At 37.7% G+C, this 26,587-nt stretch overlaps 2 protein-coding genes across 2 annotated transcripts; both read left to right on the forward strand.

Annotated features, from left to right (window-relative positions):
• Window positions 1-51: 51 nt before the first annotated feature.
• Window positions 52-16,584, forward strand: LOC309401861 (olfactory receptor 14A16-like; the record flags this gene model as incomplete). Its single annotated transcript, XM_081971161.1, has 2 exons — window positions 52-334; window positions 15,926-16,584. The coding sequence occupies 2 exons, from the start codon at window positions 52-54 to the stop codon at window positions 16,582-16,584; spliced, it is 942 nt and encodes a 313-aa protein (XP_081827287.1).
• A 7,683-nt stretch (window positions 16,585-24,267) lies between these two features.
• LOC309401394 (olfactory receptor 14A16-like) lies at window positions 24,268-25,182 on the forward strand (the record flags this gene model as incomplete). The annotated part of the gene is made up of 1 exon (XM_081970463.1): window positions 24,268-25,182. The coding sequence occupies one exon, from the start codon at window positions 24,268-24,270 to the stop codon at window positions 25,180-25,182; it is 915 nt and encodes a 304-aa protein (XP_081826589.1).
• Between the last annotated feature and the right edge of the window lie 1,405 nt (window positions 25,183-26,587).

A 26,587-nucleotide genomic window follows, 5' to 3' on the forward strand; every position in this document is an offset into this window, starting at 1 on the left:
TTTCCTTCCTCTGTTTCTTTGCAGTTAAACCAGTTTTGTCATAAATGAAACATGGATAATCAAACAGCAATGCCTTATTTTCTGCTCCTGGAATTATCAAAAAATCGGCACCTGCAGCTTTTGCATTTCTTCTTCTTCTTTATGTTATATCTGGCAACGCTAACAACCAATCTTTTCATCATCTCTGCAATAGCTTTTGACCATCGACTTCACAGTCCCATGTACTTCTTTCTAATGAATTTAGCTCTGCAGGACCTGGGCATTGTATCAGTCATTGTGCCCAAATCCATGATCAATTCTCTCATGGATACCAGACATATCTCTTATTTTGGTTGTGTTGCTCAAGTTTTCCTCTTTCTGTCCTTCGAAGCCTCTGATGTATCCCTCCTGACAGTCATGGCATATGATCGGTATGTTGCCATTTGCAATCCGTTGCACTATGAGATGGTGATGAATTGGAAAGCCTGCATTGAAATAATCATTCTGGTGTGGGTTGCAGGTCTTCTCTGTGGAATCTTACATACAATTGGCACTTTTTCAGTGCTTTTTTGTTCTAATGTTGTCAACCAATTCTTTTGTGAAATCCCACAATTGATAAAACTATCCTGTTCTGGCTTCAATCTAGTTGAGGTTGGAATTGTTGTGGCCAACATCACTGCTGCATTAGGTTGTTTTAGTTTTATTTTCATATCTTATGGGGTGATTTTTAAGGCAGTATTGAAAATCCCTTCTGAACAAGGAAGACAGAAAGCCTTATCCACTTGTATTCCCCACCTTATAGTAGTGTCTGTGTTAATAGTAAGTGTATGCTTTGCCTATCTAAGATCTCCCTCTAACACTTCATCTGAATTTGATTTTGGATCAACTGTTGTGTATTCCCTTCTTCCACCCCTGTTCAATCCAATCATCTACAGCATGAGAAATAAGAATATCAAATTTATCCTTTATAAATTGTGGAGATTCTAAAAAAAATATTTTTATGTTTTTATTCTGTTCACCCCAGTTTTTCATTTTCCTGTGCTTTTTTACTTTTCTGAATAAAGGAATATGGTAGAGATGGAGGAAATCCAACCTCTCACACCAGGACAATACTTGAGCTCCATATATTGCTCAGCAATCTTCCTGCATCTCTAATTACTGTCAATGTAGATGTTTGACAGCTCTGCATCTCTAATTACTAAATGTGGATGTTTGACAACATTTTCAGAATGTGTTTACCACTGCCTCCTGCCTTGCTGATGGAGAGAGGCCCAAAGTCACCCACTTGGATGCATTTTTAAGATTCAGATTCTGGTTTCTAGCCTGATGTGTCAACATCAAACCAATTTTCAGATCTTTTAGCCCAGACTATTTTTTTTTTCATGTAGAAATTATAAGACAAGACAACTGGCATGCTAGGGAAGATACGTGAGCTGATACTATCTCACATAACATTTTCAAATTACAAATTACAAAGGGAAATGAAATTTTGTCCTATACTTATAGTCTTTTATTGAATTTTGCAGTCCTGTTTTCTTGCCTTATCTGTGGATATTTCTTGTCCATATTATTTTGCTGTTAAATTTTAAATTATCCTCTGCTTTGCCCAATAAAATGTTTCAACTTTTAGATATCTTTTTTTGTAGATGGTTGTTTCTAATGCACAAACCTCCTATTCACATCTTGTGTGGTAAAAATAAATGAGCCCATACCTCTTTATGAATCTTTCTAATTCCAGTTCCACCTGGAGATGTCCATATGAGTCTTGTTTGATGAAAGAAGTCAGCATTCTATGAAGGATAAAGACAAATAAATATTAGATTTCTGCAAATCTGTTAATGAACATTTTCCCTTTTGCCTTTGCTGAGTTGTTTAATTCTTGAAAGACCTAACCAGAGAAATTGCTTGGGATATTTTATTAGCAGAGATGCTGTCATATTTCACACTAAATGATGATTAGTGGTTTTATTGTGGAATAAACCACAATTTCCTAGAATGTCAAAGCAAGCTAAGTCATAAATCACAATTATAAAAGATATTAATTAGATTAACAATAGCATACTAAGACTCAAATCATGAAACAATATGATTTGACAAGTTAAGTATGTAAGTAATAACTTCTAAAACACCATTATTTTTTTCATATTTATTTTTTAAAAGAAGTTTCAGAAAAGTACTTGGCATTGTTACTTCTGTATTAGGTATTTTATACATTCATATTTATATATGAGGGCATTTTTTCCAAAAATAAGAAAAATAAATTATTCCTCTATTTGAGGAATATTAGTTGGGATATTGGATTATACTTTTCTGAACAAGCCTAGAAATGCCCTGGAAATCTCAGTATGGAATTTCAGGAATTGACCACATTTGATTGTAGACATTGCTGAAAAAGGTCTTCTGAGTACTAGACAAACATTTTTGCAACTATAACAAAAAGTGAGATTGTGAGAGATGAAGAAAATACAGTAGATATTTGGTTCTTTCTTCAATATACATACAAGTACCAAAATGCAAGTTGTAATCTGTTATCATATATCTTCCTCACTCCTCATGTCTCTCCCTTTTGTTTTCTAAAATCAAATTATAACTTCCCAAATCATATTTAATTTTATTGTCCACTTCTGCATTTTCTAGGTGCATTGGTCATCTTTGTTATCAGTGAAATATGCAAATATGGACATAGTACTTTACTTTCTGCTCATTAGTTTCTCAAAATTAAACTGATATTGGTTTTGCACTATTTTTGGCAAGTGCAATAGCAAATCTTATCCTCATCTCTGCAGTAACTTTGGTGATTAATTGTACAACCCCATGAATTTCTTTCTGATTTGACTATGTGACATCTGGATCTGTTTCAAGCCTTTTCCAAGATATTTTTTTTCATTTATTCCTTTGGTTCAATTAGTCAAATCATTCTTCAAACCCTTTTACAGTTCATGATTTCCTCCTTAACTTTTGCCAAATGTTAAGGAAGTGATCAGGTGCCCAAACATTTGGTTTCTTTGGAGCTATAGTGAATAAAGAGATGAATAAATATATGTTAACTTTTATTATCAATCCATGTAAACTGATTTAAAAGTATAAAATAAAAATCATACAGAATCCAATTTGAGTTGGTCACCAGCACCAAAGGTTTATTCTGTCACGGTGTTAAAAAGTTTGCTAGACATGAACTGACTGAAACTGACACTAAAGAGTTAAACTGAGAAAGAGTTATTGCGCAGGTCATAAAAGTTATCTGAAAGTGATTTATTGCGCATGTCTTCACACATTCCAGAGAGAGAGGCGAAGGAGAAACAGAAAGCTTCTGCTGAACTTTTGTCTGGCTGCCATGCTGGCAGACGGAACATTTATTATCAAAATGTAACAATTAGTTAGCTTCTGTTTTATTTACTTTTATTATTTTCGTATTAAAGTTTGTTTATTAATTAGAATATGCTTCTCAAGACTATTTTCTTTTCTTAACATCTTAATGCATATGCTGTTGGAAATTAGCCCGATCCATAGACCTCATTTTTCTTCAGGGTGTTTTTCCCCTGACATATTCTATTAGAATTGGGCTCGTGCTGGAGTTCATCCTCGGAGAACTTCTCTCTCTCTAGAAGAGGTGCACTGGGCTGATCTATGCATTATATTCATAGGATTCCTGGTTTTTTGTCACTTTAAGTTGTTATCTCTCCCCATGGACTCACTGGAGTAGAGCCTGATGCTGGGAAAGATTGAAGGCAAAAGAAGAAGGGGATGATAGAGAATGAGGTGGCTAGATGGAGTCACCAAAGCACTAGGTGTGAGCTTATTTGGACGGTAGAGGATGGTAGAGGACAGGAATGTCACGATGTTAAAAAGTTTGCTAGGCCTGAACTGCCTAAACTGACATTCAAGAGTTAAACTAAGAAAGCTTTATTGCGCAGGTCATAAAACAAAATGTTATCTGAAAGTGATTTATTGCGCACGCGTTACACATTCCAAAATTCCTCTCTTCTTTGTTCGGCAGCCAACTTTGGCAAACGTAGCTTTCATTATCAAAATGTAACCAATTAGTTATTTTTTGTTTCATTTACTTTTATTATTTTATTATTAAAGTTTGTTTATTAATTAGAATATTTTAAAGACTTATTTTTTCTCAATATCTCAAAAGATATGCGGAAGGGAATCAGCCACGGTCCATTGATCTCAAATTTCCCAGGGCATTTTTTTTCCCTGACAACTTGGTAGCAGAGTTTTGGCTTTTTGATGATACAAGCTGAGATGGCTACAATTTATGGCTGTATTTTCCCTTCATGCTATCTTAAGATAACCGACTACGCTAATTAGCAATGTCGGAGAAAAAGAAAAAAGAAGAAAAATGGAAAGAGCTTTCTCTGACAAGGAGGCTCCCTCGGACACAGAGAAGCAAGATCAAAACGTGCTTCAGGAACAACAAATTCCTTCAGGTGCCGAGCCAGATATGGGAGAAGGAGCTACAGGACGCGACATCCACGAAACGAGGTCAGTGGTTCCTCCTTCTAAAATATCTCCAGAAGATTATGAATTTTTGGGGGCCAAGCCAAAACTTCCCACTCTGCCAGAGCCACTCCATTCCCAGACCCTCGCAGATTATCAAACGATTGATGAATGGCAACTGCCGGCACAAAAAAAATCCTCCCACGCAGAAAGCAAAGTTTATGAAATCTCCCCAGATGATGAGCAAGAAATGCAAAGCTATCTTGATCAAATAAAGCTGTTTGAAAAATATGCTAGGGAGGCGAGAGCGTGTTTTGAAGAGATAAGGCAAAGTAGGAGAAGCTCCCCCACTCCCAAAATGTCTGAGGACGCCATCTTGTCTTCAAAACAACAGCCTAAGACACACCCCACAGAGTTCATTGGTCAATTAGAACAAAGAGACATGTACACGTCACCGAGGTCACGTGGTCCCTTTGAGCCCATTGAACTTCCGCATACGTATAGAAAGGAGAGGCAGCCAAAAAGTGAAGCTGCACTGCCATCTGCTGGCGGAGAAAAATCATTACAGCAAAAGATGATGAGGTTTAAAGAATTAGCTATGAGTTTTACAGAAGCCCAAACTTTGCCCCCAAAGGTTAAGTCTTCAACACCCCCTGGCGGTGCGGAATTCTCCCTAGATGGAAAAAGGCAAAGCCAAAGGCGAATTCGAGGAAGCCAATTTGATGTTGCCACGCAAAGGCCAATGATGCAACCCCAGCATCCCCTGGTTCAACAACCAGATTTGCAACCAGAGCAACAAATTGTTCCTCAGCAGGTATTCACAGTCACCCCCTTGACTGGTGAGTCCAAATTAAAGGAGTCAGGAGAGAATTATAAAGCCTGGGTCAGTGAAATTGCGCTCTTGCTTCGAAGAGAAGGCACACATTCCATGGTTTTTGATCCTCCCCGTCAACCCTGGACACCTGCAATAAGAGACCTCGAAAACAGAGCAATCACGACTTTACTCATGTCAATGGAAATTGAGATCCAAGGTATCTTTCCACCTGATGCAACTGCCCAAGAAATATGGGCTATTTTGGAAGATTGCTACAGGCCCGTTTCAATTGAATCTTCATGTTTGCTCATGTCTGAGTTCCATGGTTCGAAGTTGAAACCTGGTGAACGAATTGGTGGACATTTGACCAAACTGAAAAGAATGAGAAGTGAATTGAGACAAAATGGCCATGTAATCGATGATATCCAAATGATTAGCATCATCATTAACTCATTGAATTATGAATGGAAAGATGCTGTTGCAAAGATTAACTACGTGCCTATTGCTCAACGCACAGTTAACCACGTTTGCAGACTTTTAGTGGAAGACGAAACTATCAGGTTAGCTACCCCACATCTGCAACGACCTCCAACGTCAAAGGCTCCAGCCAGACGTCCCTTCCGAGGAAGAGGCTACGCTCCAAGGATGCCAAAATGCTACACCTGCAACCGTGTGGGACATGACACCCGGGATTGTCCCCAACGAGTTCCAGCTCCCGTCACGTACCAGCCCAGAGGAACAGATTCCAGAGGCAGAGGTAGAGGCGGAAGACAAGGTCGTCGTGGTCCAAGGCGTGATGCACAAGCTCCGCTTGCAACACTGGCCATAACCAACGTTCCACAACCTGATCCAAAGTTCGACAGACGTCTTTTGTGGACTTTAGATAGTGGAGCAGCTGTGCACGTTACCCACAGAAGGGAACTTTTCACAGAGATGGGCGAACCAGAGCCCGAGTATCGAGAACTGTATTCCTTCACCAACCACACTTGCAAGGTTATGGGAAAAGGAACTGTTTACATTGAAGAGCTCGATGCACACATCCCTGATGTTTATTACATACCTTCAGCAACCAGTAATTTGCTTAGTCAAAGTCACTTGTCTAGAGATTTAAAGTTCCAGGTTCACCACCTCGAAAAAGCAAGTTACTTAGTTAAAGATGGAGATATTGTTGCTGAAACCATGCTGATTGGTGGTGTTTATTACTTAAAGCCAAAGCCTAAAGGGCAAGCACAGGCAAGTATGCAAACTCCAAAAAGGCACAACGCAGACCCAGAGAGAGTTGTCCCAGAGAGAGAAAGCGTTACTGTGCCAAAGGCTCCTAAAGCCAACAAACAAAGAAAACAGAAACAGATTGCTCAAAGCAAGCCTGAGGGTCCTCATGAAACTGTTAATGTTGAGAATTCACTAACTGGTAAACCTTTGCATTCCAGGTGTATTCACAAGTGGCACAGAAGATTGGGGCATGCCAGTTTCCGTGTTCTTAGAAAGATGCCGGAGTTCGCAAAAGGTTTGGATCTAAAGGGGTGTAAGGTGTTTTTGGATTGTGCGGTTTGCAAAAAGGCTAAATCCAAGGCGGCTGCAATTCCCAAACACGCTACACGCCGGTCAACACGCATTTTTGATTTGGTACACACTGACATAGTGGGTCCTTTCCCACCAACACTTGGTGGCAGAAAGTATTTTTTAACAATTGTAGATAATCATTCTAGATATGGATTTGTATATCCTATGAGAGAGAAATCTGAGACCTTTCAGATCTTTAAAGACTTTGCAGCATTTGTTTCTACACAATACCAAGTTCGCATTGCCAGAATCCAGAGTGACCGTGGTGCAGAATTCATGTCTCAGCGTTTCCAGGACTGGATGCGTAAGAATGGAATTCTTCATCAGACATCTGCTCCATATACACCGGCTCATAACGGAGTCGTAGAAAGAAGACAAGGGGTTCTACAAACCATGATGCGTTGTCTTCTAGAAGATGCCAATCTCAGTAACGCATACTGGGGTGAAGCAATCAAATATGCAAATTACATTGTCAACCGTACTTGGAGCAGTGTAATCAATCAAACTCCTTTCTACATGCTGTATGGCTACAAGCCTAATCTCAAGAACCTCCATATTTTTGGTTCATATGCTATGGTGAACACTCCCTTAAGTCAAAGAAGAAAGGGAGGTACAGTAGCAAAGAGACTGAGATTTATGGGTATTGATGATAATTCAAAATGGTACAAATTCATTGATACTAAACATGTGATTGTCATTTCACAATCTGCTAATTTTGAGGAAGACATTGACTGGTCCAGGATTCATTCCAATGATCCTGAAGTTTATTTTCCTAGAGATGGTGTTCCAGATGCCACGCAGCCTGATGACAATTCGCAGGCAGATATTCCTTCTACCAGTTCTTCACAACCTGATGTTCCGTCTTCGCAAGCCGCGGATGCTGATGCTAGCAACGAACATGAGGATGATGATGATGAAGAAGAAGAAGACTGGACTGATGTTCCTAAACGCTCCAAGAGGGCCACAAAAGGAATCCCTCCACAACGTTATTCATGGCAACTGACAAAAACACCAGTACCTTTGATTTGCAACGTTACTCTTCCTCCTGAGACATTCAAACAAATCAAACAGCTTCCTGATTCAGAACAAGACAAGTGGTATGATGCAATGCAGGATGAAATGGACAGTTTAAAGAAACTTAATGTATTCACACCTGCAAAACCTCCAGCAAACAAGAAAGTCATTGGCACCCGATGGGTTTACAGAATCAAGAAGAAACCGAATGGTGAGTCTTTATACAAAGCCAGACTGGTAGCTCAGGGTTTCGCTCAACGTTATCCTGAGGACTACACAAACACTTACTCACCAACAGTCAGAACTGAAAGTGTAAAAATTGCCTTAACCACTGCAACTATTCTTGGTTTAGAAGTTTTTCAATTTGATGTGGACACAGCTTATCTACATGCAGACCTAGATGAAGAGATCTACGTGAGAAGCCCTCCAGGATTCCGAAAGCAAGAAGGGGATACCTGGTTCCTGAACAAAAGTCTTTATGGTCTGAAACAGTCAGGTTTAATGTTGTATTTATGTCTTACTGACAAACTAAATTCAATGGGCTTTATTAAGTCCGAAACTGATGAATGCGTGTTCAAAAAAAGATCTAACAATGCATATGAGATAATTCTTGTTTATGTTGATGATATTGTTTATATTGGTCCAAATAAGAAAATGAGTGAGATTTTTGCCAAAAATTTGCAGAGATACTTCACACTAAAATCTTTAGGACACATTAGCACTTATTTAGGTGTTCAAATTGAAAAGACACAGAAGGGGTTTAGTCTTTCACAAGAGGAGAAAATTGACCACATTCTACATCATTGCAACATGAAAGATGCTAGCACAACAAAGACACCCATGCAAACAGATTTTCACAACTTAACACATGAACCAAGTCCTGAGTTCGAGGATCAAACACTTTATCGTTCAGTCATTGGTTCACTATTATACATTAGTAGTTGGACCAGACCTGACATCGCACTTAGTGTTAATCTTTTATCACGACACGTAGGTAAGGCAACACAATTTCATTGGTCATGCATTAAGAAGTTGTTGAAATACCTGAAACACACTAAGCACATGAAGTTATTGCTAGAACCAACACACACTGATCAACCAAAGCTGATTTGTTTTGTTGATTCCGACTGGGCGAGCGACAAGAAGTCACGCAAAAGCACTTCTGGCTACATGATGTTCCTAAATGGTTGTCCTGTTTACTGGCAAGTGAGAAAACAGAGTTTTGTTTCATGTTCATCTACTGAAGCTGAATATGCTTGTGTTTCAGATGCTTGTAATTCTCTAACGTGGTTTGATGCTTTGATCACAGATATCTGGACACGTCCGATTCGACCAATCACCGTGATGGAAGATAATGTATCTGTTGTTTATATTTCTGAGTCACATTTTACAGGTTCTAGGTCCAGACACATTGACATTCGTTATCAAAACACAAAGCAATTAGTTAAGCAAGGTTTTGTTAAATTGCAATATGTTTCTACACATGATCAGATTGCAGACATGCTTAACAAACCACTCGCCGCAAATCAACACGAGTATCTGCGAAAGAAGATGTGCCTTAATTGATGATTTGATGATGTCAGCCCAGACTAGCAAAAGAAGGGGTGTCACGATGTTAAAAAGTTTGCTAGGCCTGAACTGCCTAAACTGACATTCAAGAGTTAAACTAAGAAAGCTTTATTGCGCAGGTCATAAAACAAAATGTTATCTGAAAGTGATTTATTGCGCACGCGTTACACATTCCAAAATTCCTCTCTTCTTTGTTCGGCAGCCAACTTTGGCAAACGTAGCTTTCATTATCAAAATGTAACCAATTAGTTATTTTTTGTTTCATTTACTTTTATTATTTTATTATTAAAGTTTGTTTATTAATTAGAATATTTTAAAGACTTATTTTTTCTCAATATCTCAAAAGATATGCGGAAGGGAATCAGCCACGGTCCATTGATCTCCAACAGGGTGTTTTTCCCCTGACAAGGAAGGCCTGGCGGAATGTGGTCCATAGAGTCACAATGGTTTGGACATGACTTTGCACCTAAAAACTACAAGTTGTTATCTAGGATGTTGATGGATGGCTATTAAGTTCTTGGTTGTTGCTTCCTTGTCCACCGTGTCCTTGGCTCCTTGGCCAGCTATCAAGACCCTAGTTAACAACTTAAAGCTACCCACTACCAGGAATCATATAAGTGCAATGCCTGCAACAGGCAAATGCACATATTCTAGAGAGGGAGAAGTTCCCGATGATGGGCTTCAGCACAAGCCTGAAAGCTTGGAAGAATAAACCTTTGGTCCTGGTGACCAACTCAAATTGGATTATGCAACATTATCCTGGAAAACATATACAGTATGTATTTTCATTCATAAAAAAGCATACATCCAAGCAAGATCTCTTATAAGCTATCAGGAGTTTGTTAATAACAACAGACATAAAGCAAGTGTGGCCAATTTCTGCATTACCCAATAGTAGGTTCTCTGCTGAAGCTCCCAGCTTAAAAGCCAGTACTGGGTTTTTATTAAAATCTGGCATGATGACTTCATGTTTTTCTTTCTATGGTCATGATACTACAAAACCTACCTTGACCAAGTGACACATGAATCTGGAATGAGAATTGAAAGTCTGAGAAATTCACCAATCAGAAAAGCTACACAACTATGGCAAGATTTACCCCATGCAGAGAGGGAGGGAGACAGGGAGAGAGAGAGGAGGGAGAGAGAGGGGGGAGGGAGGGAGGGAGGAACTTTTTTCAGCCTGCAAGGGTAAAAAGCAAACAAGTTAGCTCAGAATGGGCTATAAACTTTTAATCTTTTTAAAATATGAAGTAGAAATCAAAACATGTGGCTAAACTCCTCAAAATATAATAGTCTTTTGCATTGCCACTAGATTTCCTGATAATCATGGCATATGATTAGTATGTTATCATTTGAAATCAAGTATAATTTGAGGCATTAATCAGTTTGAAAATTGAAGTGAAATAATGATTCTAGTTTGGATCACCAATCTCCATGGAATGTTGCTTACCATCAAGATCTTCCGAATCCCTTTCTGTTCCAATGATTTTAATCAGATTTTTTTGTTTATGTGACATTCCAGTTACTAAAAATATTCTGTTTTTGGCTCAACTGGTTGAAACTGGAGTTGTTTCAGCTCATGGTTTGCATGATTAGACTGCTTTATATCTTCTCTTACATGACAATCCTCAAAATAGTGAGGAGAATCATTTCCATGTAGGGAAGGCTAGAGGCCTTCTCCCTTGTGTTCCCTACCTTACATATTTCTGTAAACTGTTTTGTTTGCATGTCTGAGTCCTCTTTCTAGCATCCCAGCTTATTTAGATTTATCATTATCTATGTAAGGATCGTTCTCCTAGCTTAAAAAGTAAGACTCTTGAAATGCAGTATTTCAAAAAGAACCTTTTATTAAGTAGAATGGAAACCATTAAGTTCAAAGCAATATCTTAATCCCCTTAGGCAATGCGAATAGAATTAAAGCAGTAGAGACCCCTCCCATTAGTTAGAATGCAGATTTTAGCCAATACACAAGTGTGAAGATGTTTCCTTTACCAACTGTCCTGAGAACCAAATAAACATACATTCCCATGGCTATCTTTCATTAGACATTAAAGTGAATCATCCCACATGGCCATCATAAACATTACCCCAAAAGGTGAAGGGATCTCAAGGTGCTTTGGCACCAGGAAACCAGTTGTAAAATATCAGTTGTCACAGGCACTGCTAATAAATCAACTCCAAGGCCCCCCTCCTCTCAGTTGAATGTCAGTATCATTTTTAGGGGTATGGCAGTTATCTATCCTAAATTCCAGTATTCCTTTACTCTTCAATCCAACTTGAGAAATAAGAATAGCTTTTATGCCCTATCTAAACTGTGGAGTTATTAAATATTTCTTTCAGTGAGGCTTTTTCTTCATTTCTCTCAGAAATGGACTTTTTTCTTATCTCTTTGCTCCATTCTTATAGTAAATAGCTACAAAGGGCATTGTAGCTAAGATGCCTCTCAGTTCAATCCTTTGTTAAGTCATGCTTCTTAGAAATGCCAGAGATTTAGCAGCATCTGGATTGCCCCCAAATAATGACAGAACTTTTCACATTCACAAAGCCAGAATCAATCCAATTACTGAATTAACACCTTAAATAAAAATCTCTGGAATTGCACCTCCACTGAGAAATTTGTATGGAAGTTGTTTGCTTCTGCCAAAAGAAAGGCACTCCATTAAAAAAAGAGCCAACATTAAAGTTCAATCTGTGTACACTAATTGCACATGAATCTATTCTCTGAGGCTCCCTCAGAGTTTTCTAGAATCTTTGAAGAAAGAATTTCATTTGGAAAACCTTTGTCATAGTGCCTTTCACATCTCTTATCTTGTCAGGCCTTTTAAATCATGGTTTATAATATAACCCACCACTTGTGAGGGACAATTAAATATGCTGGTAAAAATGACATTATGGATTTGATAATTACATCCATTATGATGGAATGCTAATATTATTACAACTCAGGCTGTAAACATAGAATCTTATTCTGAATTTGAGGAGACGTCAGGTTCAACCCAAAATATTAACAAAACTATTTTGTTAATAAAATATTAACAAGGAAGGAATGAGGTTGACCAGAACCAATAAGAACTAGGGAGCAGAAACCCTCTAGAGATCATCAAAAGTTGTAGAAGACACAATCTCGCCATCCTAATAAAGAAGATTTGAAATGCCAGAAAGGCTGCCTTCCATATTGCTTTCACATATAAATGTGAGACTTTAAGGCATAGGTAACATGACAGGCACTTGAGTCACAATGCTGCTATAGTGCTATATTGACTTTGTCAACATGCCTTTACCTATAGACACTGCTGTCTTTGTTCCCATCTGTTTAGTGGTGTGTCTGTATCCTGCACCTACTTGTACATGCCCTGGTTTCCCAAATGGGACATTCAGATTTTTCTTTATGTTCCAGATATTTTTCTGTTCATCCCAGTGAAAACTGTGTAACTGCCAGATACAGAACATGGTTTGGTCATCCCACAGTCTACATCTAGGAATCTTAACAATATTGTACTTTACAAGGTATATTTCTTAAAAGTTTTAGGCTTAAATTTGTAATCATTGCAAATATTCTTCAACTGAGTGAAAGATGCTAAAATATGAAACCATTGAAATCTACTTCTTTATGTTTTGTCGCATGGGCTACAAATAGGTTATTCTGGGGAAGTGGTAGCAGCTTCAGGAATTCCCTGCAGGTAATTTACTATTTACCTTACTGCAGGTAACATTTATTACAGGAAACACATTGTTTCCCAATAAAATTGAAGATATGTACACTTATTTTCTAAAACATGTATCCATATGACTCTGTTTCTAAATCTTATTTGCTGTGTTTCTTCTGTGTGTTTTCTTATTGATTTGTACGGATTTACTTTATAATTTATTCAAAGTACTTTATAGGCCTCTATGGGCTTACAATGTATCTGATCTTATGAGCTTTGTTTTAGGTTTGTATTTCAGTCTTCTCAGGCATCCACATGCACCTTACAAAGGGGTGTGGCTAGGCATACAATAATGAACTATCATTTTGTTTGCACTCCCACTACAAATGTCACTGGTTTCTATGGTTTTATTGTATAATTTATTCTACTGGCATTCCACTAGATTTCTATGTGTTTGGTGCAGAAGTGGTTTCCTACTGGTTCAGACCAGTTTGGCTGAGTAGGTGGTAACTTGTCCTGCCATACCCCCGAACTGGTTCTCTTCGCAGCACTGTAGGTGCTGACATCTTGTTTTTTGCTTTATTTAAGCAAAAGTGAAGCAAAAAACAACGTCTTGTTTTTTGCATTTTTAAAATACTGCACATGCGTGAGTTGCAAGCACATGTGTGGAGCGCATCCCTGAGCGAATAGGCAGTAGCAGCAGCCAGACCCCACCCCTGGTTTGGTGATATTTCTTTTCTGTCTTTTCCCCCTTTTATTTTGCAGCAAGTCTTAAATTTTCCATTCCTGCATTAATGTTGTGCCCTTACCAACCCAGTCCAAGCTCTTTCTCCAGTCCTGGTGTGCAGAATGGAACTTGGGATTATTTAAAAGCCAGAGGTGAAATAGTATCCAAAGTGATGAGTCATACTTCAGAGAGGTCTTCTCATTTGATACAAGTTTCACCTCCCATAGTTTGCACTGCTGGCATGACTGCAGCCCCTATTCTCTTAACAGTATGGGACATTATTATGCAATGTGTTGTTATTATGTTACAGTGTTGTTAATAGCCAATTATGTTAATAAACACCCAGAAATACATTTTATTTTGGTGTTATTTTGCAAGACTCTTGAGGGAAACAAAACTGATATTAATATACATTCAGAATAAGAACAGTGAACTGAGTGCACATAGTTTTTTTAGTACATGAAATTTTTGGGGATAATGTTTATTTGATATTTAATTTATTTAATACTCTTGAAAGCATATAATAGAAGAATCAATCTATGGAAATAAATAGTAAGGTTTAGAAATTGTAAACTTAACAGAAAATGCATTTCCCTCTTTTCTGGAGTAAATTGTTGTTTATTTAAATATATCTGACTTGTTATTCTCAGGCTTGGCTTTATAACTTTTCCATTGGGAAGAGAATTGAATCAAATGATTGTATAAAGTAGTATTCAGGTATAATGGAATAAGAAGCTAAATTCTTTTGGAAGAGATATGAATTTTTTTTAAAGATTATTTTTACAAAATGTGAATCTTAGTATATTTAAAAGTAAATATCAATCAGAATCAATCACAATTTGGAGAAATTTCAATATAGATATTAATGGTAATTTTTCAGTTACATATGCATAAATTTTGATCAAACCTCTATGCATGTAAATGAATTTTGAAATAAAATTGAGTGGTTGAACAGATCACTAATAAGTAAATTAGCATGAACAAAGTAATTTACAATCTCTATGGAATGAATGAATGAAATGGATGGTAATATTTCTAAATGTCCTTTCTTCTTCTTTCATTTATGCATTTAAGTATTATTGTTGAAAATGTGGATCCATATTTTTTGTAAAAATGCTGAGATGTCAGAGATCATAGTTGTAATAGGTTGTGTCTCATTTTTCCATCTAAACACTCCTGGAAGCAGGACAATCATGTATATCACCAAGGGAATATTAAAATAGCAGTTACATTTTAAGTAAAGTGCTATCTTACTTCTTCTAATCATGCACCATTATATACATGTGTAGGAATCTCATATTTATGTATCATTTTAAGGAATTTTTATGCTATGTTTTTAATCTAAGAGCTGCTAGGGCAACTGAGAGGGGAAAAATCCATCTGTTTGTCACATAAACAAACACACACAACCAGACCAGGATTTCCAAGTAAATGATACATCGATTTATTTTTCTATTGTTTTGTTAGATTTACATTGCCTTTCTTCCAGAAACACAGGGCACCACACAAAACACAACCTCCAATTTTCCAACATTACCATCATCCTTTACAAGTAGTGGGAAAGGTCACTGTTCCAAATATTTCATGGTTGAAAATGGACTTGAGCCGAGTTTTCTGAATCCTAGGCAATCCTGTTGATCAGCACATGAAGTAATAGAACTGGAAAGAGGAAAGAAGGGAAAATGTGAGGTTTATGGATTTTCTGTGGGATTTTTTTTTTTTTTTTGTATTTTTGTCTTTAGCACAAAAATGTTGGTTTTTCCCCATTGTCTGATTCTATGTTTATTCATCCATGCTTTAGTTTTCATTTTGTTTTCTGTTCTCAACAGAAAATTGTCACTTCACAAATTTCATTTAACTGCTTTTTACTTTCTTGCAGTTATGACATGCAGCTTTGTGATAAATGAAACATGGATAACCAAACTGCAATGCCTTACTTTTTGCTTCTGGAATTCTCAGCAACTCGGCAACTGCAGTTGCTACATTCCTTCTTGTTCTTTGTGTTATACATGGCAATTACAATAGCAAATCTTCTTATCATTTCTGCAATAGCTTTTCACCAACAATTGCACAGACCCATGTACTTCTTTCTGATGAATTTAGCTCTGCAGGATGTAGGCTCTGTTTCTGTCATTGTTCCCAAATCCATGGTGAATTCCCTCATAGATACCAGGCACATTTCTTACTTTGGTTGTGTTGCTCAGGTATTTCTCTTTGTCTCCTTTCTGGGTTCTAATTTATCTCTTCTGACAGTCATGGCATATGATCGGTATGTTGCCATTTGCCATCCACTGCACTATGAGAAGGTTATGAATTGGAAAGCCTGCACTGAAATGATGACTCTGGTTTGGTTTGCAGGTCTTCTCTATGGAACATTGCATACCACTGGCACTTTTACAATCCTTTTTTGTTCTAATGTTGTCAACCAGTTTTTCTGTGAAATTCCACACTTGCTAAAACTATCCTGCACTGGCTTTAACCGAGTTGAAATTGGAGTTCTCGTGACTAGTGCTGCTGCAGCATTAGGCTGTTGCACTTTTATTATTGCATCTTATGCCATGATTTTCAAGGCAGTGCTAAGAATCCCTTCTGAACAAGGAAGGCAAAAAGCCTTATCCACATGTATTCCCCACCTTACAGTAGTGTTTATGTTTTTTATAACTGGATGCTTTGCCAATTTGAGACCTACTGCTGACACCCCATCTTACTTAAATTTTGGATTGACTGTTATGTATTCTGTTCTTCCACCCCTGTTCAATCCAATCATGTATAGCATGAGAAATAAGAATATCAGATTTGTTCTTTCTAAACTGTGGAGGTTCTGAAGAAAATCTTTATTTTTTTTATATTCTATTCACTACAGTTTTGCATACTTTTATTGCACAGATAAAGGAATTCAAAAGTAAAATATAGTGAAGGGAATAATAGTAATGAAGGGACACTTATCATTCTATGAACATTTGTTCTATTGGAGAAATACATTATACCGTTATTAAAGTGGTTTCCTTTTAATCATTTAATTGTTAAACATATACCACTGTAAAAGATATGCATGGAATCAATTGTAACCTTTTTACATTATGAATCCTCTTATATAATTCTTTTATAAGAAAGGACATCATCTCTCATGAAGAACTTTCACTTCTATCTTTTTGAATACATTCCTTAATACTAGTTAATGTGTAACAGTTAAGGTGTAACATTATATATATATATATATATATATATATATATATATATATATATATATATATATATATATATATATATATATATATATATATATATATATATATATATATATATATATATATATATATATATATATATATATGTATGTATGTATTTGTGTTACAACCCCTGGTATGCCTAAATATGGGAGGAAGGTCACTACTCCCTCTTTCTGTCCTTCGGCTCATCACAGAAGACCATGCAGGCAGAAAACCATATTTTTATTTTTAATGTTGCCTTTTTATATTTGTGTGTGTGTGTGTGTGTGTATATATATATATATATATATATATATATATATATATATATATATATATATATATATATATATATATATATATATATATATATATATATATATATATATATATATATATATATATATATATATATATATATATATATATATATATATATACAACATATATATGAGAGAAAGTAATTTGAGTAAACCAAGTAAAACCAAGTAAAAAAAGATAACTTAGTATCCTGATGTAGGAAATAAGAAAATTCAAAAATAAAATAATATGTAGGTATATAGGTAGAAATATGAATAAACATTAGGCTGCTTTATGATAGTTAGAGAAAAGGAAGTATACAAGTCTATAACAGTGTTGTGTGTTAGAAATAAATGTTCTTTTGTTTGAAAATGGTTAGAAAGAGGCCCTGCTAAGGAAACATTCCTTAATGACCAGGAGATAGAGATAGGAAAAAGCCATGCTAGCAAAATATGTCATGGCCACTTATGGGGAGATATTGATGAACATGTAAAGAGATTATGTTGTCTCTAAAGGCACTTCGGATTAGCTGTGATTAGTCAATGGATCTGATACAGAAGGGGCATGAGGGGGATCAAGATAGAAAACTATCAAATGTAACCTTTTGAAATCCAAGGTGTGTTTCTTGACTAAAAACTTCCTGTTGAAGGTGTAGCCTAAGGGCACTACACTTTCTAAACTGCTTTCTTTTTCTTTCAATAAAGTCTCTTTGTTTTCACTGACCCAGTTTTTATTGGCTGTGTGTCATTTCCTACATTTCCGAAAGGATGTCCCGGTGTTTGGAAGCCGTCCGGGTCTGGATGGGGGACAACAGACTCAGACTCAACCCCTCCAAGACTGAGTGGCTGTGGCTACCGGCGCCCCGGTTCAACCAGTGGATGCCATTGCTGGCCATAGGGGGCGAACAACTGCCCCCTGTGGAACGGGCGCGCAACTTGGGCGTCCTCCTTGATACCCGGCTGTCGATGGATGACCATGTGGCAGCCGTGGCGAGGGGGGCGTTCCACCAGGTTTGCCTGGTGCGCCAATTGCACCCCCTATTGGATCGGGACGCCTTACGCACAGTCACTCATGCGCTGGTGACGTCTCGCCTGGACTACTGCAATGCTCTCTACATGGGGCTCCCCTTGAGATGCACCCGAAGACTACAGCTAGTTCAGAATGCGGCCGCGCGGGCCATCATGGGAGGGACAAGATACTCCCATATAACACCACTCCTGCGTGAGCTGCACTGGCTGCCTGTGGTTTTTCGGGTGCGTTTCAAGGTGTTGGTTACTATCTTCAAAGCGCTCCATGGCATGGGACCTAGTTACCTGCGGGATCGCATCTTACCTCACACATCCTCACGACCAATCCGCTCTCACAGGGAGGGACTCCTCCAGGTGCCATCCGCCAAGCAGTGCCAGCGGGCGGCGCCTAGGAGTAGAGCCTTCTCTGTGATGGGCCCAACCCTCTGGAATGACCTCCCTCCCGATATTAGAACTACTAATGACCTCCGCTCCTTCCGACAGAAGCTTAAGACCCACCTGTTCCAATTAGCTGGCTTGACTGATGTATAGTCCCATCTTTAACCTCCTGGCAAACATCTTACTGTGTAATTTTTAAGGGAAATTTTAATTATATTTGTATTTTAATTTAAATTTGGTACAGCACATTCTACCTCCTCCGTCTATATGTTTATATGTTTATATATTTATGTACATCTATATTTTGTATCTATATGGTTTTTAATATGTCTGTACACCGCCCCGAGTCCTGTTTAGGAAAGGGCGCGGTTTAGAAATAAAAGTTTACTTACTTACTTACTTACTTACATTATCTTTTCTTTTTCTTATCTGAAGAAGGGAATATGTTAGAAAGGCATGGGTGAAATACAGGTAAATCCAACCGCACAAAAAGAAGAATAGTGGAATTCCAAAAGTTTTTCAACAAATATTTTTCATCCCTTATTACTGTTAATACACATCAGATTCTAAATGTGTATCTTGTACAACTGTGGCTTTCCAGAAGCTGATAACACCTGAAATTTAGTAATGTGAAGATCAGGGTATAATATGGTTTCCCTTTTAATGGTGGCCAATATTATGACTTGTTAAATCTGTATTCTTTCCAATAATATGCAGGCCTCTATATCTCCTTTGCTTATAGATTTTGATATTCTGTACTATTGAAACAGTCTTAACTGGAAAAGTCTTGAAACCCCGCCCCCTTTTTTTTAAACTGGATACAATGAGACCTGTTGGAGCTGGAACAGAGGTGGTTTCCTACCAGTTCGGCCTGGTTCAGCTGAACCGTTAGTGGTTTGGCAGCCTGGGTTGCTGGACCCTCGAACTGGTTCTCCTGGCCATAGGTGCCGCCATCTTGTTTTTTGATTCTGCACATACGCAGAACAATTTTTATTGCACTAGCTGGCCAGGCCACCAAACTGACCCACTCTGAAGCTCGCCCTGCTTTGCCATCACCATGTGGATCTACAGAACTATCTCCTCCTGTCTACAAACAGCTAAGCAGCATTTGGGCTAGCAGAGAAAGCGGCAAGCAGGTGAGCAGGCAGGCCAGGCCTGGTCTCTAAGTAGGAAAATGAGCACCTAGACTTGGCAAGGCAGCCAAACTTTTTGCATTCCATTTTCATGCTTCTGGGTAGAGCAGAGTGCACAACCAGGATGCCGCACAGGGCCCGTTTCCCTCCACCTGAAGTCATGAAAACAAAACACAAAAGGAGGAACCAAAGTGGGGTGGGGGCACCTCATATGCCTGCAGAGCACAAGTGCATATGTGCAATCCAGTGTCGAGTCCCATTGTGGAACTCACCATACCTGGGGGTGGAGGTGGTGAAGGGAGAGGCATGGAGGGATCTGGTGGCACAATCCACAGCAGCAGCATGCTCAGGAATGGATACTCATCAGCTGTGGAGTCTGGGACATGGCCAGGGGGTGGCCTATCAATTGTCAGTGCTATGCCAGTGAGCAAAGTGAGAACTTGCAGACACTAACAGCACTTCTCTATTGAGAAGCACCTCTTGAGAAGGGGGGTTTTGACATCCAGGCTCTGTGATTTCCCATGACCCCCGCCATACCTGGGTTTGCTTTGGGGGGTTACAGCTGTTTCCTCCCCCCCCTTGTCCCAAGCCAGAATCAAGTGAACTTTCCTCCCTCCCTCCTGCCCTGCTTGCACAGTTCAGCACCTCCACCTGCATTTTTTCTATCTTCTACCCTTTCCTTTCCATTGTTCTCTCCCAGCCTACTTGCCTACCCAGTTTTCTCCTGGATTCCATCCTCCCTTGCCTTCTCTGATCCCCCCAACTGCTTTCCCGAGTGTGTGATAGTTTTCTCCTAGATTCCTGCCTTCTCCAATATCCCCAACTGCTTTCCCCAGCATGCAATAGTTTTCTCCTGTATTCCTGCCCTCCACAATCTCCCCAACTACTTTCCCCAGCGTGCAATAGTTTTCTCCTGGATTAATCCCTCCCCTGCCTTCTCCAATCTCCCCAATTTTGGCCCTAAATCCTCCAGCACTCTATTTTTGGGAGTTTTCCCGCTCTCCCCCCCTTCCCTCCATTGGAGTCCCAAATTTTTTTTGCCACCGTTTCAGTGGATGTGGCTTGGTGGTGGAGTCATGTGACTGAGTATGTGCGAGTGATGTCAAGTTGACCACGCCTACTCAGTCACAAGCCTCCTCCACCTATCTACACCCACAGAACTGGTAGTAAAAAAAATTGAACCCACCCCTGAGCTGGAACTCTCTTTAGATTATCAATAGTTTTGGGAAATCATATTGACCTGTCAAAGGAAAAGAGTTACAGTGCCATGATAGGCATTCTTCTACCATTTTCATATATAAATGGGCTATTTTAGTATTTATATAAGAGGAGTGGCAGTTGTGCTAGAATGCTGTTGTACAGGTTTTGTCAATTCAATCACTCTTGTCTCCACGTATGGACATGACAGCTTTTATTTCCATCTGAATAGTGGACTGTATGCATATTTACTTTCCAGTACATGCCCTCCCCTCCCAAACATGATGTTCAGGTTTTTTGTTTCAATTTCCAGCTATTTTTCCCTTCGTTCCAATCAAAGCTGTGGAACTGCCAGATGCAGAGTGAGGGTTAGTCATCCTACAATCTTTCTCTAGGGATCTTCTTATTTAATACCTTATTGCATGGGTGTAAAACTCACATTGTCATGGCGGCATCATGTGACATATAGGGACTTTCTCCCCTTTTGCTAAATTGGATGTGGGCATGGCCAGCACATGATGCATCTGGCCCATGAAATAGGAGTTTGACAGCCCTGCCTTAGTGTGTATGATTCTTAAAAGTTTTAGGTTTATTTTATAATATTTCATTTTTTTTTGAGTAAAAGATGCTGAAATGTGAAAAATGTCAAAATCTGTTTCTTGGTCCTTTGCCATATGAGCTGTTCTTCTAGGAAAGTGATAGAGGCCATATAGTGGTGGGAATCTATCATCACCTTATTGCAGGGAACTATTTATTGCAGAAAATAAAAATGATTAACCAACAAAATTGAGGATATGTACATTTATTTTCCAAAACATATAGCCCCATAATTCTCATTCTAAATCTTATTTCCTGTATTTCTTCTTCAATGAGTTTTCATATTGATTTGTATGGATGTATTTTAGTAGTTATTCTATTATAGATATTTTATATGTCTCTATGAGCTTGTATTATATTTCATTCTATGAGGCTTGTTTTAGATTTGTATTTGCAATTTACTCAGGCAGTGAAATATTCAGCCACATCTAAAAAGGGAGTGGATTGGGATTCAACAATGAAGTATCAACATGCTTGTTGCACTCTCACCACAAAAGCCACCAATTTTATGGTCTTATTGTGTACCCTATTCTATTGGCAATCCACCAGGTTTCTTTGGGTTTCTTGAACTTCCTATTCCCTTTTTATTTTACTGAAAAGCTTGACTTTTCAACTTTATGTAAATGATCTGGGCTTAACTAACCCAGTTCTCAGCTGTTCCCTTAGATTGGCAAAATGGAGAGTGGGATTTCTTAAAAGATAGAGTGAAAATCCCAAGTGATGAAACATGGTTTGGACAGGTCTTCTCACCTGATTCTTGATCAATGTATCTATCTATCTATCTATCTATCTATCTATCTATCTATCTATCTATCTATCTATCTATCTATCTATCTATCTATCTATCTATCATCTATCATCTATTGTCTATATATTTATCATCTTTCTTTCATCTGTCTGCCTGCCTGCCTGCCTCCCCCCCCCCCCCCGTCTATCTAGCTAGATTATCTATCACAGTTTGGAATCCTAGTATTACTGCAGCCTCAATGCTGCTAATATCTTTTTGAGATAATATTATTCAATGTGACACTGCTACTGGATCACTTTGAGTTTAGCTTAAGAGAAAGAAGGACTAGGGGAGACATGATAGCATTGTTCCAATATCTCAGGGGTTGCCACAAAGAAGAGGGAGTCAAACTATTCTCCAAAGCACCTGAGGGTAGAACAAGAAGCAATGGGTGGAAACTAATCAAGGAGAGAAGCAACTTAGAACTGAGGAGAAATTTCCTGACAGTTAGAACAATTAATCAGTGGAACAGCTTGCCTCCAGAAGTTGGGAATGCCCCAACACTGGAAGTCTTTAAGAAGATGTTGGATAGCCATTTGTCTGAAACGGTATAGGGTTTCCTGCCTAGGCAGGGGGTTGGACTAGAAGTCCTCCAAGGTCCCTTCCAACTCTACTATTGTATTGTATTGTATTGAGTATCTATGGATTTGTTAATGGCCAATTATATTAATAAGCAGATTGAAGTCAGTTTTATCTTGGCATACAAAACTCTTGGGAAAAACATAACAAATATTAGTAAACATTCAGAATAAGAACTTCTTAAACTACGGATACCTGTTTCACTACACAAAAATTAGATCTGTGATAGGAAAATGAGCAGCAGCAAAATCATTTCAAATCACTGAATAGAAGAAATAATTTGTAACATTTCTAAATGTCTTTTAAAACATTTAAGTTTTATTGTTGGAGATGTGGGGTTGCATTTTTGAAAGAAATACTGAGTTGTCATAGTCATAATAAGTTATCTATAATTTTTTGCCCAAGTTCTCCTGGAGGGAATGTAGTTTGTGCTTAATCAGATATGCTTCTTCAAACTGAGCTATTATTTTCCTTCTGATTGTTGGAAGAGGAGATGTATTAATTCATTCTGCTAATGTCTGCTTTATTTTGATTAAAATATTTTACAATGTGATTATTATGTATAATATCACCTAGTGAGTATTAAGACAAGATTTATATTGTAAGTAAACTTCTATCTTTCTTCTATTTAATTGTATACCATTAAATACATGTTCAGGGATATAGTATTTATGTATTAGTTTTAATGCTTGTTGTGCTATTTTCTCTCTTAGGGCAAATAAGAAATATAACACACACACACACACACACACACACACACACACACACACACACTTACACGAACACCCCAGTATATTATAGAGGGAGTAATTTCTGCCATCAAGATTTCTATGCAGAAGATATAGTAATTTATTGTTATACTTATTTGCTAGATTTACATTCCCTTTCCTCTAGAAGAATAAAGCATACAGAACATATTCATCAATTTTCCAAAACTACCACAACCCAGCACCTCTGGCAAGAGATTGTGCCTGGTAAAAATATTCCCAGTAGCCTTCCATGGTTGAAAATTGATTTGAAAACATTTTTCCTAATCCTAGGAAATCTGTTTGATCCGTACATGAATTAACAGAACTGGTAGGAGGAAAGAAGAAAAAAAGAAAAAAATGTGAGGACAGGAGTTGGTTCTTGACTGCAGGTAAATAGAAATTGATCAGAATGTACTCTAATTTTCCCATCCTACATCTAAGTATTCCACACTCTGGTCCTCTGTTTATTCTGTCCATGCTTTATGTTTCATCTAATTGTCTCTCTTTCTTCTGTTTACTGGCAGTTATATTGACTTTGTCATAAATGAAACATGGGGAATCAAACCACAGTGCCTTACTTTTTGCTCCTGGAATTCTCAAAAAATCGACATCTGCAAATTCTGCATTTCTTCTTCTTCTGTGTATTATATCTGGCAACTGTAACAACAAATCTTCTCATCATCTTTGCAGTAGCTTTCAACCATCAACTGCACAGCCCTATGTACTTCTTTCTCATGAATTTGGCTCTACAAGACATGGGCATGGTTTCAGTGATTCTCCCTAAAGCCATGATAAATTTTCTCACAGACACCAGACATATCTCTTACTTCGGTTGTGTTGCTCAAATCTTTCTCTTTGTTTCTTTTATAGCTTCTGATTTCTTTCTTCTCACAGTTATGGCGTATGATCGGTATGTTGCCATTTGCCATCCATTACATTATCACATAATGATGAATTGGAAAGCGTGCACTGAAATAGTGATATTCGTGTTGGTTTCAGGTTTTGTCTGTGGAATCTTACATACAAGTGGCACTTTTTCAGTCCTGTTTTGTTCTAATGTGATCAACCAATTCTTTTGTGAAATTCCACAGTTGCTAAAATTGTCCTGCTATGGCTTCAATCAATTTGAAATTGGAGTTCTCATGGCCTATAGCTTGGCTGGACTAGGTTGTTTTACTTTTATTATTGTATCTTATGCCATGATTTTCAAGGCTGTGTTAATAATCCCTTCTAAACAAGGAAGGCAAAAAGCCTTATCCACATGTATTCCCCACCTTACAGTAGTATTTATGTTTTTTTTAACAGGATGCTTTGCCAATTTGAGACCTACTGCTGACACCTCATCTTACTTAAATTTTGGACTGACTGTTATGTATTCTGTTCTTCCACCCCTGTTCAATCCAATCATGTATAGCATGAGAAATAAGAATATCAGATTTGTTCTTTCTAAACTGTGGAGGTTCTGAAAATTTCTTTTAATGTTGTTTCTATTCCTTTCACCACTGTTTTGCATTTCCCTTTATTTCTCTGAATGAGTTAGAGAAAGAAATTATCTATGGTTAAGTAAAATAGTACAGTTGTACATCATATTAATTATGCTTCTTATTTTTTTTCTATTTAGTTTTGTTATCAAATGGTTATGTAAGATAGTACAAGCTTAATATTTTCCCCTCCCCCATGGCAGGTCTCTGGTTTTGCTAACTTGCTTCTAAAGGAAAGAAAGAATATTCTTGATAATGTGAAAAATAGTTTGGTGTAGAGGTTAAAGCATCAAGTTAGAAATCAGAAGTTCTATTCCCATTTTAGGAATATAGCCAGAAGCTTGGAAACAATGGCAAAATCCTTCTGAAAAAGTTTGTCAAGAAAACAGCAAAGATTTCTCCAGGCAGTCACCAGGAGTTAAGACTGACATAAAGATGTAAAATACGAATGTGTGAGGACTAATGACCATTTAAGGACAGAAGAGTGTACAGTTCTGTGTATTTTTGGAAGAGCTAAATCTTTAAATAGCTGCATTATGTGTGTGTATTAAGGGTAAGCCATTTGATATTTTAAAAAAAACACGGGGAAATAGGACACATTATTTAAACCTATTTGCCATTATTTTCCAAAATAATATTACACTCTCATCCTCACTTAACCTGAACTTATTGTCCGTCAATTTGGGGCATGTTACCCTGCTTTCCCGAAAATAAGTCCTCTTCAGATAATAAGCCCAATTGGGCTTTAGAGTGCTTGTGCTAAAATAAGCCCTCTCCCCCAAAAATAAGCCCTCCACAAAAATATTGCAACACAGCAGCAGCCATGAGGACCATGCTCGCCACCTCCTGCACCTCAAAAATAATAAGACCTCCCTGAAAATAAGGCCAAGTGCTTATTTTGGGGGTCAAAAGAAAATAAGATCTTATTTTCCTGTCTTATTTTGGTGAAACATGGTAGAGATGTCCAGAACCAACATATAGCATCTGCAAAATGCATTAATAGTAATTAGGAGGACAGAAAGTTTTCTGAACAAATTCTCATGTTCTAAAACACTCTTAAAGTCATCATCAAGAGATTTCGGGAACCAAATCCATCTGTCTAATTAAAAGAGGCTTTTGGTACCTTGAAGTGTTGTCTTCTACCACTTTCATATATAAATATAAGACTTAAGTGTCTATATAAAACAATTGAGTAGTAACATCAAAACATGAGAGTGAGGATCTTAAACTAAAAGGATATTCATTTTTCTCCTATATTTATATGTCTGTATTGATGATTGATGTCTTGTTTACTTGCCTTATTTGTGTATTTTCTTGTTTGTAGTATGTACTCTGTGGTGGTAGTTATTATTTTGTCCTGCTTTACTCCAGAAAGTCTTTCAACTTTTAC

Source organism: Natrix helvetica (genome assembly GCF_964273705.1).
Source record: "Natrix helvetica genome assembly, chromosome: Z".
Lineage (NCBI taxonomy): Eukaryota > Metazoa > Chordata > Lepidosauria > Squamata > Natricidae > Natrix > Natrix helvetica.